This window comes from Cenococcum geophilum (assembly GCF_001692895.1).
Source record: "Cenococcum geophilum 1.58 unplaced genomic scaffold K441scaffold_112, whole genome shotgun sequence".
Taxonomy (NCBI): Eukaryota; Fungi; Ascomycota; class Dothideomycetes; order Gloniales; family Gloniaceae; genus Cenococcum; species Cenococcum geophilum.
In genome coordinates, this window is record NW_027137670.1 from 201753 (window position 1) to 220486 (window position 18734).

The 18734-nt window shown below is 44.3% G+C and overlaps 7 protein-coding genes across 7 annotated transcripts; 3 read left to right on the plus strand and 4 right to left on the minus strand.

The window, feature by feature from the left end:
- Positions 1–3556: 3556 nt before the first annotated feature.
- K441DRAFT_649795 (ribokinase-like protein) lies at positions 3557–5069 on the plus strand. Its single transcript, XM_067646956.1, has 3 exons — positions 3557–4075; positions 4180–4410; positions 4458–5069. Exons 1-3 carry the CDS (start codon positions 3602–3604, stop codon positions 4731–4733), a joined length of 981 nt encoding a protein of 326 aa, XP_067496239.1. The 5' UTR covers positions 3557–3601; the 3' UTR covers positions 4734–5069.
- Positions 5070–6208: 1139 nt separating this feature from the next.
- Positions 6209–7189, minus strand: K441DRAFT_712959 (uncharacterized protein; the record flags this gene model as incomplete). Its single annotated transcript, XM_067653926.1, has 1 exon — positions 6209–7189. Exon 1 carries the CDS (start codon positions 6905–6907, stop codon positions 6209–6211), a length of 699 nt encoding a protein of 232 aa, XP_067496240.1. The 5' UTR covers positions 6908–7189.
- Positions 7190–8127: 938 nt separating this feature from the next.
- On the minus strand, positions 8128–9495 carry K441DRAFT_597901 (uncharacterized protein; the record flags this gene model as incomplete). The annotated part of the gene is made up of 2 exons (XM_067645084.1): positions 8128–8783; positions 8835–9495. 2 exons carry the CDS (start codon positions 9493–9495, stop codon positions 8128–8130), a joined length of 1317 nt encoding a protein of 438 aa, XP_067496241.1.
- Positions 9496–11291: 1796 nt separating this feature from the next.
- On the plus strand, positions 11292–11693 carry K441DRAFT_683150 (uncharacterized protein; the record flags this gene model as incomplete). Its single annotated transcript, XM_067651662.1, has 1 exon — positions 11292–11693. The coding sequence occupies one exon, from the start codon at positions 11292–11294 to the stop codon at positions 11691–11693; it is 402 nt and encodes a 133-aa protein (XP_067496242.1).
- Positions 11694–11993: 300 nt separating this feature from the next.
- On the plus strand, positions 11994–12797 carry K441DRAFT_671949 (ubiquitin-conjugating enzyme). The gene is made up of 2 exons (XM_067650496.1): positions 11994–12296; positions 12481–12797. The coding sequence occupies exons 1-2, from the start codon at positions 12050–12052 to the stop codon at positions 12732–12734; spliced, it is 501 nt and encodes a 166-aa protein (XP_067496243.1). The 5' UTR covers positions 11994–12049; the 3' UTR covers positions 12735–12797.
- Positions 12798–12989: 192 nt separating this feature from the next.
- On the minus strand, positions 12990–13955 carry K441DRAFT_33829 (uncharacterized protein). The gene has a single exon (XM_067641250.1). The coding sequence runs from the start codon at positions 13788–13790 to the stop codon at positions 13044–13046; it is 747 nt and encodes a 248-aa protein (XP_067496244.1). The 5' UTR covers positions 13791–13955; the 3' UTR covers positions 12990–13043.
- A 1806-nt stretch (positions 13956–15761) lies between these two features.
- Positions 15762–18081, minus strand: K441DRAFT_671952 (uncharacterized protein). The gene is made up of 6 exons (XM_067650497.1): positions 17984–18081; positions 17507–17932; positions 17145–17439; positions 16729–17083; positions 16322–16671; positions 15762–16271 (listed from the first exon to the last, which is right to left on the minus strand). Exons 1-6 carry the CDS (start codon positions 18046–18048, stop codon positions 15900–15902), a joined length of 1863 nt encoding a protein of 620 aa, XP_067496245.1. The 5' UTR covers positions 18049–18081; the 3' UTR covers positions 15762–15899.
- Between the last annotated feature and the right edge of the window lie 653 nt (positions 18082–18734).

Below are 18734 nucleotides of genomic sequence, written 5' to 3' on the forward strand. Positions count from 1 at the left end.
TAATATATATACTCTTACAATTGCCCTCTCCTCTGCGCGCTCGTCCCCGAGCGCTCGCAGGGATTCCTCTATGCGCCCGTTTGGGCCTCCACAGGGATTAAACGCCAAAAGTATTACTATATTAGTTAGTCCCTAGTAACATAAGCAATCGGAATCTCCACCGACACCTTATCGCACGGATGCGCGTTAGACTATACTAGAGCGAAGTAACCAATAGGGATCGGATCCATAATACCTGGCCCCAGTAAGTTCGCAAGCACAATTGTAACATAGCCCGCCTCCACGTCGCCATACGGCCAAAAAGACTGAGAGTGCTTACGAACTTGTTATAAGCGCGGCAGGACCTAATATATATACTCTTACAGTCTTCTACTAGGCGCCCTGCCTTTTTTTTTACTTATTTCGCTATAGTCTAAAGGCCCTTATTATAGGGGAGGCTTAGGTTAAAAGTATACTTATTTATAAACCGTCTCTAGTTATTCCTTACTTCTTTCTTTAGGGTATTCTTTAACTAGTTTCTTATGTCTTTATATTATTTCTTATCTTTAGGGTTATAGCTACTTATATATTTCCTTCTTGCTTATTATTAGCTAGTAACAAAAACCGCGTATTATGCGGACTATACGTGTCGCGTATAGGGGCCTAGTTTTAAGACTAGGCAGTACTCTTCTAGCCTATTTTTAATTGCTGCCTAGATCCTTTCTAGTCTTTAGTTAATTTCCTTAGGGGTAGCTAATAAGCCTTACTCGTTTAGAATTAGGTGGATTTCTTCTAAGTCTTAGAGTTGTTATTTAACTATATTAAGGAAGCTATCTATTTTAAGCTTCTTTATTGCATATCTTTTACTACTTAGTTACGCCTTAATATCCAAATCTAGCTGTATTTAAATAGGGATATAGTCCAAAGCGAGTGCCTATTTTTCTTTAGGGTTATACCTTTTAAGTCTCTAGTATAGGCCTTCGTCTATAAATATAAGGTTAATTGTACTTCTAGAGGTTCCTTGTTGCCATATAGTTGCTCCTAAGGGGGTGGCTAACTTAAGGCCCTAGGTATTTATGGCTCTTAGTAGGCACTCTGCCTGTTAATTAGCAGCAATATAGATACCCCCCCCCCCACCGCGGGTGGTAGAGGTTTATATCTCCTAGTAAAATAAACTCTATACCTTCGATTTCTAGCAAGCTTATTACCGATATAATATTCTCTGTTTATAGGACCCCTTTAACCCTAGGGTTATATACATTAATAATTTATACCGGTCCCCTATATGTCTAGATTGTTATAACTATAATATCTAGGTTAACTACCTGCTATAACTATAAGGACAGGCTAATAGCCTTGCTAATTATAAAGTAAGATACTATATATAGAACTATAAAGTGTTTTCTACCTATTAACTAACTTAGATTAATCTCCTTAAGATTAATAGGGTACCCTAAGAGGGAGTTTTTCCCTAGGGTTCTTCTTTTTCTAACTTATTAGACGTTTCTCCTTTCTCTATCTCCTTAATATCGCCTATATTCTTTAGCTTTAGGCAAGATAAGGTAAAGTAACCCTCTTTATTATAGTTATAGTATATAGCTAAGGTAGGGTTAATTAGTATATTATAATAAGTACTAGTTAAGGGTGTAGTATATAGCTAGTTAGGCAAGGCTCGCTAGTGCGTAGTTATAACCACTTTTAGTATAAGAGAAGTTATAGCTTATCTTTATACTCTAGCTCCTATAGGTATAGCTAACGAGTTCTAATTACTATATAGTTTCTTCTACTAATTTAGGTAGGTATTAATCTACTTTAGTTTTAAGTCTAATAATAGGCAATAAGCTGCGAGTTTTTTGTGGGTTAGTAGGTTATTTAAGGTCATAGCGATCTTTTCTTATAGCTAGATTATTAGCTTATTGTATAAGTCTAAACGGTAGTTCTTAAGGGGAACCTGGCCTTCTCCTATAAGGTATAGGAATTAAATCTAAAATTTAGTAAAGGGTTAGTTTGGTTTTATTATTAGGCGATTATAATTATACTAGGAATCTTGTACTTTATTTAGGTTAATATAAATAGTAGCTAGGTACCGTATTATCTTATTAATAGATATAAATTAGATAGGGGACTTGTCCTTAAACTTGGCTTAAAGGTGCCATTAGGCGTCCCCTATAGTTTAACTAAAAAGATAGAGTATTTTGGCTTCTTTAGAAAGGAAATAGTTATAGTTAACGCGGAGCTTTTCTTATACTTAAATCCTCTAATTCTTAAAGGTAGGGTCTATCCCATTAAATAGTAGTTAAGGGTTAAGGAGCTTAACAGATTTTAATTACTTTATTATTATATCTGTACTCCCTAGTATATTATATTTAGTTAAGTAAATAGGATAACTAGGACTTCTAAAAGGGAAAGCTAAGCTACTTTATAGGGCTATAAGGCTATCTAAGATCTCTTATAGGGCCTCCTATATACTTTAAGCTTAAAGGCGGTCGGCTTCCTAATTAGCCGTTAGGGCACGAATCTGTTTATATACGTCTATAATAATAATATTATTATTATTAATTTCGAATCCTAATTAAATCTTATTTTTTTTTTAGATTGGGGCAGCTCTTTTAAATAAGCTCGCTTTAGGTACCATTATTAGCCTCCTAGGGTTTATTAAAATTATATAATTTAGTTTTAATTCTAGGGGTATAGGTCTAATCCTATCTAGCTTATAGGGTAGGATATTATTAAGGCCTTCCCAGGCAGTATAGAGTTATTTTAGTATTTAAGTATAGTGTGTTAACGCGTCGTTACAGACAAAGTTTCTTTTAGAGTGGGATATTATTAAGGCCTTCTTAGGCAGTATAGGGTAAGCTTAGTATAATGTTACGGCTTGTATAAATGCCTCTAAACCGAAGCTTATAGAATGCTATATTACGAAGATACTAAGCTAAGGAGAAGAGAAGAGGTATATATAGGAGGTAGAGACGTAACATATACGCGTTAGGACGCCAAGTTCTTAGCCGAACCCCTGACTAGACTCCCTGTCCAGGTTACGCGTTACGGTGCCGTAACAACGTTCTTACGTTCCTACGTTCCGAACTTATAACATGACTAGCTACGTAACTTAGCTACCCCTTGTCCCATGGCTCGATCGGTTCCAGCGCCTCCCGTGCTGTCTCAACTAACCCGTTTATGTCTCTTCTTAGTAGTTCCACTACTGCCGATATAAGGTCCGTAACAATAACGGATTTTTTTAAACTTTGGGCAGTTATAGGCTAATTTAGACCTGATATTTATAAAATATCGGTCGCCCCTCTAATCGATTAACTTTTAGTAGTATTTTAAGCCGTCGTGGTTGAGCGATTCAGCCGCGAGTGTAGGAGGAATTAAAAAAAAAAGTTGGAGCTGGTAATAAACGTTGGAAAAGTGCCTCAGACGTGATACTGGTGGTGCATCACGAATGTGGTTAGTCACCCGCCTGCGGGCCGATTGACTCCGCACCAACGGAATCACGTCTGAGCTTGCTGAGGTAATCAGACGGACGCTAGCCAAAAAAATCACGTCTGAGCTCGCTGAGACCCGAGAGCCCAGAATCCGACCACCATCACCTCATAAAAGGACGGTGAATGCTACCACAATGGCTCCGCCTCATACAGTCATTTCTGTTGTAGGGTCTCTGAATGTTGATCTAGTTACCCGAACGTCTCGAGTCCCTGCTGCAGGAGAGACGTTGACTTCAGAGTCTTTTGACATCGGTTTTGGGGGAAAGGGTGCAAACCAGGCAGTAGCCTGTGCGCGGCTATCGCGAACCCACAGCCAAGCAATAGAAGGAAGACCGGCAGATGTAGAGGTGCGGATGGTTGGTGCGGTAGGCGAAGACCAGTTTGCCGATGATTTCCTCAAAAGCTTGCAGGGAGACGGTTTGAATATCTCCAACATCCAGAGGCTACCAAATCAGAAGACTGGCGTGGCTGTTATCATCGTCGAGAGCCAAACTGGAGAAAATAGGATTCTTTTTTCTCCGGGTGCGAACTACGCTGTGCCAGCCGATAATCTTCTCCAAGATGATACCGATGTAGCTCTTTTCCAACTCGAACTTCCAACGGATGTGGTATGTGAATCCCCAGCAAACTTAAATTATATACGAATTTGCGTAGCCTTATTCTTGATTGGTACGAATGATGTTAAAGTACCTTTGTATGCTAATCATCATAGGTCTTACGAAATATGAAAGAAGCACGCGACCGAGGCATCGACACAATATTAAACCCAGCACCCGCGTTTACACTACCGGACGATGCATACCAAGGACTAAACCACCTGATCATGAACGAAACCGAGGCTACAATCCTCTCTGGTATTTCTCAATCAAATTCTTGGGATGAGATTGCCTCAATATTCGTGCAAAAAGGTGTTGAGAATGTGATAATCACACTTGGTGCTGAAGTAAGTCTCTATGGCTAGATTTTATCCACTTCCTAACTCTGTTGGAGGGAGTCTACTACCAATCAGCTTATCGTCAAGTACAATCGGACACAGCCAAGCTCATCTCCGCAAAGAAAGTTGAAGTAGTGGACACCACTGCTGCTGGCGATACGTTTGTTGGCGGCTATGCTGTGGCTGTCGCCCGCAGTAAAGCTGCCTCTAAGAGAGACGCATTTGACATAGATGCTGCCATCGACTTCGCTAATCGGGCAGCTTCCAAGGCTGTACAAAAAAAAGGCGCTCAATCAGCAATCCCATGGCTAGATGAGGTACCGGGCATTTAAATTTAGGGGAAAGAGAGGTGATTCCTTGCTTGGTTTCAAATCGCCATTTATAATGCCGTTAGAGGGTGGAAACTTTGAATCTAGCACTATTCTCGTGAACACTTGTGAGATGCCAAGAGCGTTGCACGTCCTTAAGGTGAGTCGAGTGACAACTAAACTAGAATGTTAGCCTTTTATATATCTCATTAGGAAGCCTAAAAATCATAGTTATGAGCGAGTGACCTTAGTAGGCCTATGGTCTCAGGCGATCGCAGAAATTTAAGATATGAATTGCGGTAGCAAAGCCGCACAATTAGTCTTGTCAGTGACACTACCAATCTTTAACTACCTTATCCCACTTGAGAAACCTCAGATTACTGTAAACGTACATGGCATTCTTATTAGTTAAAACCCTTTCGCCCAGTGATGGCAATAATCAGTTAGTTAGTTACGATTATATTATATTATATAGAAACATAACTAACCTAATTATAATCGCACCTATTAATTATGTTATGTAAATATAACTATATAATTAACTGCGGAAATAGCAGAAATAAAAAGAGGGAGGGTTAGAGCTTTAGGGGGGAGCTTTAGGTAAACTCTAGGGTAAGTATATTATCTATATATAATAACTTATATAGAAATAATATTACGTAGAGGCCCGTGCCTAAAAGACGTAATTAATATAACTATATAATTAAATTAGAATTACTTTCTTTAATTATATAATAATTGGAATCATGGGGCTGATTACGGTTATATAGTTATTGCCATTACTGCCTTCGCCTCTATATAAGTTAGTAGATTCCGCCTCACAAGCATGTCTCCAAGGTTGAGGACTGTGGTCCGGCTGTTGGGTGGGAATATTTAAATCTCTCGTAGGGTAAGGACCAGAAGTATTCAAGGGGTGATTCGAGGGTGATGGCACAGCCATAAGAGAGTAAGCGAGAAGGAGTGACCAGAGGCCTGAGGGTTGAAGTTGTGGGAGGCATCTGAGGCAATTACGAGAGAGGATCGATTAGCTGGTCTTAGGTAACTCAGAGGATGGATCAACGTGTTAGGATAGAAAAGAGACTGTCCAATCCTACATTCGCGAAATACATGACCATCTGCACTTCTCCAGGCACTTTTCCCTAGAAAAACCCGTCCCAAAACTCCCAAAACTGCTCGTTCCCCTCGATAAGTCGTTTGAGCTTCTTAACTAATCTCTTGTCATTCGCGGAAGAAAATAAGCCCTCGACTGTTTCTCTCCATTTCTTCATCCTTCAAGAACGGGGGAGCTGCGGTGTCTGCAGGAGCCATGTTACTCGGAGAATATTCTGCGCGTATTTCGCCATTCGTCTATTGAGCAAAAGCGCTGCTGCAGCTGCCTGAGTCCGCGTACTGTCTAGCCACCAGACCAACGCTGAGCCCCATGTCAAATCATGCATAAAACTGTGTTCGTTATACTCTCCCTTCGTGTCGCAGTCATCGATTGGAATCAAGTACTAATACTAATTCATGTCGAACTTTAATTCATTATTCCAAATACCAATATCCGGCAGTTCATCAGTATTGGTGCCCTCGCATATTGTGTCGATGATGGCCATATACATGTTGATCAGTGTCTTCAACCCCGTAATAGTATCTGACCAGCGCATTTGGGCCCACGTGAAGTGAGGGAACCCTGATTGAGTCCAATCTGGACGCTGACGGTTCTCCTGGCATGACTGGATGCAGTCTGAGGCTTCTAGCAACCATCTGAGACGGATTCTGAGTATGATGCGGATGGAATACATGCAGTCATACGTGAAATAGCTGAGGATAATCCTCTGTTTCGCTAACTCAAAGCGCTTTGAACATCTTTGCAGTATTTCAAGAGCTCCGGGCACTTCCTTTGGGTCCCTTTCTAATTGTTTGATGACAGCCACGAATGATTTTGCAATAATCGATCTCTGGCTGAACTTTGTGATTTGCGTCAGCTCAAATTTCCCTAAGAAGCTGGGAGGATACCCGAGCAAAAACTCGACAAAAGTAGCTGGCAGCGCTCCGAAATACAGTCTCCAGACGAATTCACGAAGCCCCATGCCTAGTGTATACGCCAAAAACGCGTGTTCGAATATTTTTCGTTGACGGGGTTCTGATGTATGGTAGGCTCGAAATAGCAGTTCAAGTGTTCTATCATGCCTCGAGAATTCTCCGAGTGCCCTCATCCAGATCTATTACTTCAGCAAGTTGAGGCTCACTACTGGAGAAGGTATAATTAATGTTGGTGTAAATGCTGCTACATAATCAGCAATGTTCTGCTTGGATCTTGGAGTTTTCAATAATCCACTCTTTGTCTAGGTGACGCGCGTTAGAATAGACCATTATTTAAAGATACGGGCGAGCCGAAAGTGTGTCGTAAACGATTCAAATAGCCACAGTCTCTGCAGGTTGACGAGCCAAAAGGCAGACTATTTTGTGTGTCCATTCGGACCCTATTTTAAGGCTCTTGTAGCCTATTCACGGGTGCATCCTGGTTCCAAAAGCTATTGATACTGGAAAATAATGACGATATAGCGCGAGTTCTCTGATTATTGTTAGTAACCGATTCGGATGTCTCCATAGTAGAAACATTGAGTAAGTCAGAATTGTTGGTGTGCACGGCAAAGTTATGCGATGCGCGACAACCATTGTGAAGGATTTGTGATGCGTTGAAGTGCTTGTGAAATTTTAACGGTTTACCCGAGATCGTGAATGCCTTCCAAGAATGCGTGAATTTTATTTTGGTATCTTGTGAATTGGGTGTTTTGGGCGTTGTGCAAGGTTGATCTACAGTATCTTATTGCTACTGCAATGAACCCTTAGAATATATGGGAAGGGGCGAACAGAAGACTGTTGCGTGTCGTCGATGTATATGGACTAATGATCAATATATTGCATTTGAGGCCGAGAATTTTGAGTTAACGGACTTATCATCGCAGAATCAGGCTTTTCACTCTTGTTCATATGATTGTTTTAGCTATCGCGCTCCTCATCGAATCCACCACCTCGATGTTACTCCCTTAGTGAATGGAAGTTAGAGCAGTCTTCTCGATTTTTGATATAACGCCCTGCCATGGTTTTACATGAACTATCAAATGCGGATAATCGTGCCGCAGAAGCTACTAACCCGTCAGAGAAACATGTGGATTCTTGGAATAGCGTCGACATTTTGAGAAAGAAAATTTTAGCTGCTAATCTAAAAAGCCATCGTTTTTCATCTACTGGATCACAACCTCGAGTCTTTCTACTAGCTAGAAGTGAGATAGCTTCAGCAACGAAATGGGACGCTGTTCCGCTGGTTGTTGAAAGGTTGGAGGCCTTCCATTGATGACTGGAAGTAGCCGTGTTGCAACTGACTCCAGTCTTTTGATTCGGTGGGTGTTGATGTTGATATCCTTACGAATTTTCAGTCGCGGTTACGGTTCGCGACCCACCTCCTCAGCGCAAACTCTCGGACATTATAACGTTTCAGAACGTTTCCGACATCAAGCTTGTAGCTAGCGCCAACGCCATGAAACGGCGGGGGTACCTCCACATAGACTAAGATGAGGCTTTTGTGAACTTGCGTCTGCACGCGATTGATACGATGCAGCCACCACCAATCCCTCTTCTCCTTCTGTTGAACGCTGGCCTTTCGTTCTGGATTTTTAAGCCAGTATGCGTGGCTGTAAGAGGGGATAATCATGACAGCAAACTCTGCATGACTGAATACTGGACCCCTATTATACAACAAGTAGTCGACAGCAAATTTTACGCCTGGCCGCACTACCCATCCCAAGGATCGAAAATGATGGTACACTACGTATCTCAGTAGGAACGGATCATCGGGTTGGATTGAAGGTATGTCGGGAGACGGGGAGGTCGACTGATGGCAGAAGAGCTTGAAAAGTGAAGAGGTTGGTATTGGTATTCCCTGGTCAGACACTTCGAGAATCCCAAGTCCATAAGTGAGGAAGAAAACTTCTTCAGGATTCAATTGCAAGTGTTCTTCATCGAGTTTGATATCAGCAGCTTCGGCGGAGCGTCCACTGTCCTCAGAGGTTAGAATTTGCGTTGGCTTAGCTGGTTTTATTCCGGATGAGACAGGGGTGTGGCCATTTGCAACATGGTCACTATTTTCGAGATGGCCTTTGGCGTGGCTATTGGAGGGCTGCGGGCGCTTTTCCTTTAGTTGAGTATCATCGATTGTCTGCTCAGTCTCATCGATTGGCGCTAAATTGCTAATTTTCCCCTCTTCTCTTAGCTGCTGTTCAATGGTTTCCCTCTCCTTTCTTGCTCGTTCTATCTTGAACTGCCTCCTCTCCTCGCGCCTTTTGCGAGTAACTTCCTCACTAGTTTCCTGGGCTAGAAACCCTCGTTTTCGCTTTTCCTGATCAAGCCACCGAGGCTCACTACGGCTGAGGGTACCCTTGCCAAAGAACCCTTTCTCCCACAAGGCACGGATGGTCTTGGAGTCTGTAACGTGAACTGATTGAGTCTCATGCGAGAAGTAGCCTTTGTAACAAACCAAGGGATGTGAGGATGGTGGCCAAAAGAGTTGCGAGAACACTGCATACACAATTCTAAATAGAGACAGTGGATTGTGTGGAATAAAGGCTGGTAGAGGATATGTATCCAGGGGAAGTGGCCGGGAGTGTATTTGCCCATAGTTTGGCTTCTTAGGCCGAGGGACACGTTGTTGAGGCTCAGTAGCCTTTTCTGTCGATGCAATTCCATTCGTAGCTGAATCAGCCACCAGCGACGGAACCTCCTTAGAGAGGACGGTAGAAGTCATATCGAGCCGTATCCATCAACGAGATAACGGTGTATCTTAATTTCTTATCAGCATCCATAAACTCTAGCGAATGAAACATAGGATGAGTGGAGAAATTGGGTTGCTCAGATACCGTTGTAGTCTTTCTCAATGAGAATTTGAACCAACAGAGAATGAAGACGAAAGTCAATGTCTTATTCTAGGTTACGAATGGTATGTCATCACAGCAAAATCATGCGAATTGAAGGGCGGGAGAGGGGGAGGGCTTGATAAAAAGGATTTAAGTAAATTAAGCTACCTGCAGCGATCAGTCTAAGTCAAAACTCTGTCCAGAGGAGTCGAAGTGTTGTTTGATATCGTGACAGCTGCTCATTTCCTCCATATATTAGTGAGGACTCCTAGAGAGGAGGATGGAAGAGGGCCAACAGTGGTAAGAGTGAAGGGAAGTTGGTTGTTGAAGTGTGACTCGAAATCTTCAGTGGCGCCCTACGCCGAAGTTCATCTTATCGATAAGGCTAATTACCTTTGGTTTTCGTCCGCTGACGAGCATAGCCATCATCCAAATTTCATATTCTCCTCTTGCACAATATAGAGGGCCGCAATCATGTTTCCTGCTTCGAGGTCCTCTCAGACCACCCCGGGAATTTATTCAAGCTTTATCTACTAAAACCAATACTCCTAGACTACGAGGTAGCCTCAGCAAACGACCCCCACCATCTCCTCTTCTGCGCCATCCTGAAAACTCTCGAGCAGATGGAAAAGGCGAACCGTCCAAGATAGAAGCAGTTTCTGCAGCTCTAAAACAAACCCCCGATTGTGAAAATAGTTTATTAACCCCAGTCCGCATCCCTGAAGACCCTCATGGAGTACTCAAGGAGAGCCACCCGCCATGTCGCTGCTGGATAACTCGTCCATTGTAGTACACAGACAACTGGAGATGATGAATGTGCTGATGGGATTTGAGCAAGCGAATAGATATGCTATAATGGATCCGCATGGCAATCATATTGGCTATCTGGCAGAGCAAGAGCATGACATAGGGAGCACCTTTACACGTCAAATGTTTCGTACCCATAGGAGCTTTACGACACATGTTTTTGATAGGAATGAGAGAGAAATATTAAGGGTACGTAGCATCTGTTTTGATTATGAATTCATCATTTGTGATACGAGGAGCTATACTGATCTTGCGTATTAGTTCCATCGCCCTTCGGGCTAGATATCCTCGAGAATCCGAGTCTATGATGCCATTGGGGACAACTCCTCAAAAAGATACACCTCCTCCGCGGCCCTACAGGGCATAAGCGCAGGCTCGATCGTAACCAAACCTCTGCCCAGGTTTCTTCCATCCCCCTTTCGGAAATGCGCATCATCGGTGCAGCAGAACAAGAATGGGCACCCTACGTCGTAAATACAACCTCTTTCTCTCCCGTCACTTCAACCAATATCAATCTAATTTGCACGCTCCCCAGCTCACATCCGGCGAGCTACCCCTCTCAACCCCAAAAGCGTTACAGGTCGCAGAAGGGGATTCTCGGCAGTTAGCTTTTCGCAATTTGCGCGAGCCGATGAACCATTTCTCTCATGGGATTTCACACTTCTCTCAGAAAACAAACGCCTCATTGGGCCCGTAAACAGGAACTTTTCTGGATTTGCGCGGGAGATCTTCACAGACACTGGAGTTTATGCCCTGTGAATGGATGCTGCTAGTCTTGCTGCGGAACCATCCTATCTCATCCCGAAAGCAGGCGCTCGTACTAAAAATATTATAACGGAAAGCACACCAAGTATGACACTGGATGCCGATGTAGTTCCCTATGAGCGGTGGAGCTGCGGATGCTGGTGGTGCAGCAAATACCGGTATAGAAGCAGCGGAATCGGCAGGGGCAGTAGGCAATGCCGCCAGAGGACTGGGAGCAGGTGAAGGCGCGATAGCTAGTGCAGGTCCTATGGCCGGGTACGAAGTTATGCAGTGTGCCAGGAACAACCAGCGACAGGATGACGCCTCGCCTGCCGCTATCGACCCGTACGAAGCTCAGCGAAGCCCTCAGCAAGGGCAACCAGATCAAAAAAATCTGCAGGAGGAAGTCTGGGGCGAGAGCACGTGGGGGAATAGTAACAAGAATGATAGCTCACCCTGGAGTCAGGGAGGCGGTGAAGGCCAAGGAGGTTGCGGAGAGGCTGGGGGCTTGTTTGATGATTTCTTTAGCGATAGCTAACTGGTCAAGGTTTCTGTATTGGGAGGTGTATTACTAGGAAAATGGTTTTATGAGGTATCAATGGTTGGGAAAGTCAAGTCGCACAACTTTCGGGTTGGTCATTTATGAGGGGCGTCGGAAGTCACTGTTTGCCGGCATATTTTTATATCTTGTACTATGCATGTAGGAATCTTGTGCGATGGACGGGCATGAATATGATTCATTCAACTCTATGAATATCCATATATAACAACTGGAAAACCTTGGCAAGTTGAAAACCACGTGACTCGATTATCCCACTTCAACCACCACCCCTCTAAACCGTAAGCTCAAGCTCACCCCCGTACCACACACAAATTCCACCAGCTCACCCAAAGATGGCCTCCTCCTCCGCCTCTAAGCGTCTCTTCAAAGAATACCGTGGCCTCTCCTCCGACCCACCCGAAGGCATCACCGCAGGCCCTGTAACTGAAGATGACATGTTCGTATGGGAGGCGCTGATACAGGGCCCTGAGGGCACGCCATTTGAAGGCGGCATATTTCCCGCCGAGCTGAAGTTCCCCAAGGACTATCCGCTGGCCCCACCTACCATGCGGTTTACGTGTGAGATGTGGCATCCGAATGGTAAGGGACACATTTTCTAGATGATGGGGAGGGTATGATTGGAGGTATGAGGGCGAAGGAGATGAGCGGTTGGAGAAGGAAAGGGGGAGAGAGGGAAAGAGTATGAAGGCGTGCGAGCTGGATGCGAGAGGGGTGGGGTAGAGGGGTTTGCAGCGCTGATGGCTAACATTCTGTATTGTCATAGTGTATCCCAACGGCACCGTATGTATCTCAATCCTACATCCGCCAGGCGACGATCCACATCACTACGAGCAGGCCTCAGAGCGCTGGTCGCCGATCCAATCCGTCGAGAAGATTCTGATTTCCGTCATGAGCATGCTGGCAGAGCCGAACGACGAGTCGCCTGCGAATGTGGACGCTGCGAGGATGTGGCGGGAGCGGAGGAAGGAGTATGAAAAGATTGTGAGGGGTAATGTTAGGAAGGGGTTAGGCTTGTGATCGCGGTTTTGCAGTTTTTTGTAAGAATAGGAGGAAAGGGTACGACGGTTATGTCAGGGGTGCATTACGCGGCGTTTGATTTGAGCGGAGACATTGGCATGTATGGCGTTTGGGGTGAGCAGCGACATAAATTATTTAGACAGGAAAGAAACAGCTCAATTTAACAGCTGGGAGGCAATATAAAGCACCATGCCACCGCTGCTTACACCCAAGAATTGCGCTCTTAATGATCATACAGGGCACATTACGTGCTGTAAACGACGACTACCCCTCATCCACCTTCCCAGCATCTCCAGACTCTATCGACTGTCATTTGCTCCTGATACTGCCAATATTAGTGATCGTGTGACCTCTCTTCCTACACCGTAATAAGGCTCCTCTATCAGGGACCTCCTCATTTTCCAAAGGCGGCGATAGTGAGCAACCACTGCTTATATCAATGCCGCCATCCTTTGACGAATTGGGTTTACAAAGGCCAGGAATCGAGAGAATCATTGATGCCTCATCGAAACCGCTCTCTACGATTTGTCTTTCTCTCCAATGACAGCGGGTTTTCCCCATATATCTCCTCATCCTGCGAGTAAAACCTGAATGCCCGAGCTGGGTGAAACCCTGCGCGGCTTTTGAGTGGGAAGTTTTCACTGAATTCGGGACCTGGGAAGCTCCTGTCACTTGACGATGTAGAAGGCTCCTGTTGATTACCTTAGTTGCAATTTTTAGGCGGGATAAAGGAATGAAGGAATGAAGTGAATTGGTCGGAAACGCTGCGTCAATATTGGTTTGCATTCTGGGGACATATGGAGGCGGGCTTCTTGAGGTGGACGGAGTTATTTCGATGGTTTCGGGGCCAGAAAAATCGGACGGGCTGAAAACCAACCTACCGTTCACTTTCGTGTCTTTGTCCCTATCAAGCTGTGGGGCAACCCAGGCATTGCCAAACTTGGATAGGTAGTCGGGGTCAAGATCGCTACCCCAGGGCGGACGGTGAATGGCCAGATCGAATGACTTGCGAGTCCCGTACGCCCTGACTCTTTCAATAACGCTATAGAGTAGCATGCATTGTGCGCTCAAAGCGAAAATAACTTCATCGTCAACCAGCTTGGTATAACGAATGAATTGCCGCTCGTACGCATCTAGACGTACTTGAAGCTAGGACTCGGTCATTTCGCAATATTAGATTTTAAACCATTGCATGACCCAAAATGTTCCGCCGCAGAGAGACCAGGCCGCCCTCCATCACAGGTGTGTCGAACAGGACGATCAAGAATGAGAACTCTGTCGATTGAAGCTGGCTCTAAAGGCTCTCTATATACATAAGGTAGATGCAGGCAGCAAAGAAAGATAATAGGCAACAGAAACAGGTGGTAAGACATAGGGTGGTAGGCATCAAAGACAGTAGTAAGACGGTGGTAAGCAAATCCGATCTAGGTCAACAAGATGTCTGGTATGGCCACTTCTCCAATCGGGATGTTGTGTGGCTGCCGTGAGAGAAAGACATCCGCACAGTCTCCGAAATTCATCTGCTTGATGAACTTGTTCAGGATCTTGAGGCGTCTGCGATGATAGTTCTAGACGGGTGGAGTTGAATAATTGCTGAGTAGCATTCATGATCGCCGCCTTTTAAGGATGAAGGACAAGTGAATAATGGGATACTTGCGCTGAAATGAGAAGTGTGCTTGATGTTTGTTTTGATGAGGAAGAAGAGGGTTTAAAGCGTCACATACCAACGAATCCTAACGTTTTTTCCAGATAAACTGAAGAGCAGGAGTGGTGGTTCTAGAATCGGGTATTGGACTCTCTCGCATCAACCAAGCAATACGTGTTCGCTGTAGAAGTTTTTCTAGAGACTTAAAATTTAAGAATGGGAAAGCGCCGCGCGCCTGTTTTACAGATGAGCCTTCCGAGATAAAGCAAGCAAACAAGCAGAATTAGGTCATATTATCGGTGTCATAAAGCCACTCAGCACAGCACTTGAACCATGTAAGAAGCATTTTCGGAAGGCCTTAGCGCCTAACACTATATAGGTGGTTTTATTGTGGACAAATCAAGCCATTGAATGAAGAGCATCTCGAGCATCCACTAGACATCAGAATGCTCTCGCTTACCTCTTAAATCAGACGCTCCATAATGCTTCCTATGTCCCTTGAATTCTACAGCAAAGCGTCTAAGAGTTATCTCACAAACCAGACCCTTCGTGGATCGGTCGTACAACTCCTTATTAACTAACGAAATTTTCCACGAAAGGTCGCGATTTTGGGTTATCGACACTAGATTCTTAAATCACTGCCAACCTTACCACTTTTCCATTATCTAATTACGTCAAAAATAACACAGGGTAAGGCTTTCTATTTTCTCCTTCTACTGTATATTATAGCTAAATTATATAAAAAGTTAGATATAAGCAACCAGCCACAAATTACAGAGACATATTCTAAAGTGTAACTCTTCTTTTATAATACTATATCTTATCCCTTAATAATACTTTTATAGGGCTATAATATATATATAAAGAATAACAACTATTTAAAAAACCTAATATATTAAATAAATACAGATATATCTACTGTAGTTAGGCTATAATTTATAAAAAGAAGAAATCTTAAATTTTTTAAATTACTATTAAAGCGATGCATATAAGCTCTTAGACGCTCTATTATAGAATTTAAAATATAAGAAGTAGATATAAACGTATTCTACTCCGTAACCAAGCACGTATTAATCTAACTAAGTTCGGCTAAAATTCTGCTAAAAAGCGTCTAATTTACAAGATAACCTAAGAGCTTATAGACGTCGTTTTAAGAGTAACTAAATATTTTAAAAATTAATTTTTATTTGCGTTTTATAAAATATAACGCAGTTATAATAGTCATAATAGAATTTTAAACCAATTATATTCTAGCCTAATATACATAGTATCATTATCATTGTAGTTTCGGCTTTTGCAGTCACAGTTGTAGTGCGAGGCTGGGATAGAAAGGGTACGTGAAGGGCTCCTAGTTCATGGCGGTCAAATTCAGATGCATTACACATTTCACTAACTAAATTTACCCTACTTAGGAGGGCCGTGTTTCCCCAGCATCAACTTTACCGCCAGAACTCAGAACCACACAAGAGTTTGATCTAACCGAACTGGACCAACCTCCATACAGCATTAGACCTAAGCACTCACGCCTCTTTCACCCCTTTGGCCTCTTGCTCGATCTCCGGAGAAGACGTGACTTCGTCAAACTTGTACAGCTGTGGTGCTGGCCGTCGTCTTCGAAGGATGTATGTATTGAACCACCATGGTGCTGTTTGGGTAACCTGGAACTTCATATGAGTCCGTGTCGGCACAGCAAATACGTAATCTAATTCCTCCAGAGTTCGCTGTTTAGTTTCAGGCAACCATAGGAATATCATGAAGAATGCTAGCAAGTTGAGTGCGGCGTAGAAGCCAAAGGTTCCTTGAGGTTTGAGTGCTCGAAGCATGCGTGGTAGTGTGAGAGAGAGTACGGAAGCCCAAAAATTGTTTGTCGCAACAGCGAACGACATTCCCACCTGGATTGCTTGTTATTATGGGAAGAAAAAACTCGTTGCACCCGACTTACCTCTCGATGTGAGAGGGGGAAAACCTCGGCAGAGTAAGTAAATGGGACTGGTCCCTCCCCAGGAGAGTAGAAAGCGTCAAACAGGTAAATAAAGAGGGCGATCAAACCAAGATGGGCGCTGCTGCTTTCTGGGATCCAGAAACAGAAGCCTGCGGCAAGGAGGGTCCAGCACATATTTGGGAAGGTGAAAAGGAGGAGACCTCTACGTCCGAAAGTGTCAATTGTCCAGACAGCGGGCCAGGCAAAAACGAAATTCACGAGTCCGAATCCCCACGAGGCTAGAAGAGCTTTGGTGATGCTTGCTCCGGCTTCTCGAAAAATGGTGGAGGAATAGAAAGCAATAATGTTAACTAGGGGTGCATGTCAGCTGTCGTGAAATCACAGATGTCTTGCGGGATATTACTTACTGCCACACATTTGCTGAGCAATCATAACGATACCCGCAGCTTGAGTAGCACGCCGTATGCGAGGAATGGTGACCAATTCAACGAAACGGGTGAAAAAATTCCCATTCGTGGAAAGACCCGACTCCTTTATCAGTATCTCTTCTTGCTTGAGAAGAGTATAAGTGTAGTAAAGATCCCGGGCCGCTTGAACGGGAGAATTTCGGAGCCTCAGGAAAGACTGGTAGGCCTGAGAAACCCGACCTTTCTTCATAAGCCACCTTGGTGACTCTGGACAGAAGTAAATTCCTATGACAAGGGGAATAGCAGGAATAAAAGCAGATCCCAATTGCAGACGCCAGGCAATTTTACCGACATCCTGTTTACAAAAGGACCTTTAGCCCAAAGCCATTCAGGTACTAAGCACATTTATGGCTTACCTTCACTGCAAGATTGGCACTAGTTCCCATGNAGATACCGAAAGCAGTCCAAACTTGCCATGACATGACCAAACCTCCACGAATATTTGGAGGGGCATTCTCGGCAGAAAAGACGGGGACCGTTACTTCTTTGAGGCCCATTCCGATTCCGAGTAGAACTCTACAAGCTACGAGTTCACCCCAGTGCTGTGATGTTGCCATCCCAAAAGGTGCAAGAAGACTGAAAATCGCTCCTATAAAGATAGTCCCTCGCCGGCCAATGTAATTGTTGATTGGATCTGAGATCCAAGCAGCACTTTGAAGATAGATATGTATTAGAATTTCTCATAAGCGCGTAATTCAGCGACACCGGCGGGGCTTACAAGAAGGCAATTGCAATGTATGGACATGAATTAATAAAGCCCACAATCCATTGATTTTTGGTACAGGTGCCAGCGGCCTCACACACAGATCCCTCCTCTGGGATGTTAAGGGCGACATCGAATGTTAAATTTGCTCCATTTGAGCCTGTTTGATCCCAGCCTTGGATGGCGGCCGCAATTGAATTGAGAATGATGGTGAAATAGAGTATCCTAGGATGGCGCCATCGATGAGTCCGCTCTTCGCGTAAAACGGCCCGGTCACTCTCGTCAAGCTCTTCAATTGTGTCGTATCCAAGAGGATTTTGTGCAACCAGAGCGCCTTTTCGTAGAAGTGGGATTATATCGGTTAATTGATTTTCAGTTGCGAACACGTCTACATCTTGGAAGAGCTGCTCTTTGGGGATTCCCACTAGAGGGTTTCGGATCCTACGCGGCTTCAGCTAGAAGGACCCTATATTCTTATTTCAACGAACTCACTCTCCGGTGGTATTCTCGGTCAAATCATGGACGCTTTGACGACGCTTACTCTCATCGGCGAACATCGAGCCACGCCTATCAGTATTATCTACAGCAATCGGGCTATTCAGCCCACGATGAATAATTAGCTGCTGCGAAACAAACACGCCATAATTCGTTAGATATGCTTACTCTGTTTTTGCGTCTTGCGACATCTTGGTGAGAATGATGATTGAGGGAAGGCGAGGGCTTAGCCGATAAAATGCAGCGTCAGACGCTTAAGAGCTGCTGCGGGCAGCAAAGCTGGCGCCATCTCTGATTTATCCCTCTGCAAGACCACTAGGCTGCCCTTGCACCGTTACACTTGTGGCGTGATGGGAAGGGCCAGAGCTGGTTAAACTCCGTTTCTCGGTGGAACTCACCTCGGCTGTTGATGCATGTCAATGTATCACGCGACGAAAGGAGGCATAAGCCTGCCAATCGATCAAAGACAGGCTGGGCGATGTTACGCTGCCGGTGAGCTTTCGGTGCCATGGCCCCGGGTTTTCACCATCGGTCAGACAAGGTCACAGAAGTCGAAAAGATCAGAGGTCGATGCGAGAGTCACCAACATTAAGCGAAAGCTTTGGATTGGCCAATGTAAAACAAATTTGGAGACATGACGTTTCATGGCTGGAAGGCTGCATTTAGGCTGACATGGCTGGCATGGCTGGCGGCTCGGACTCCCCGGGGAGGCCGGCGCCCAAATCTGGGGTATCAAGGGATCCGGGGT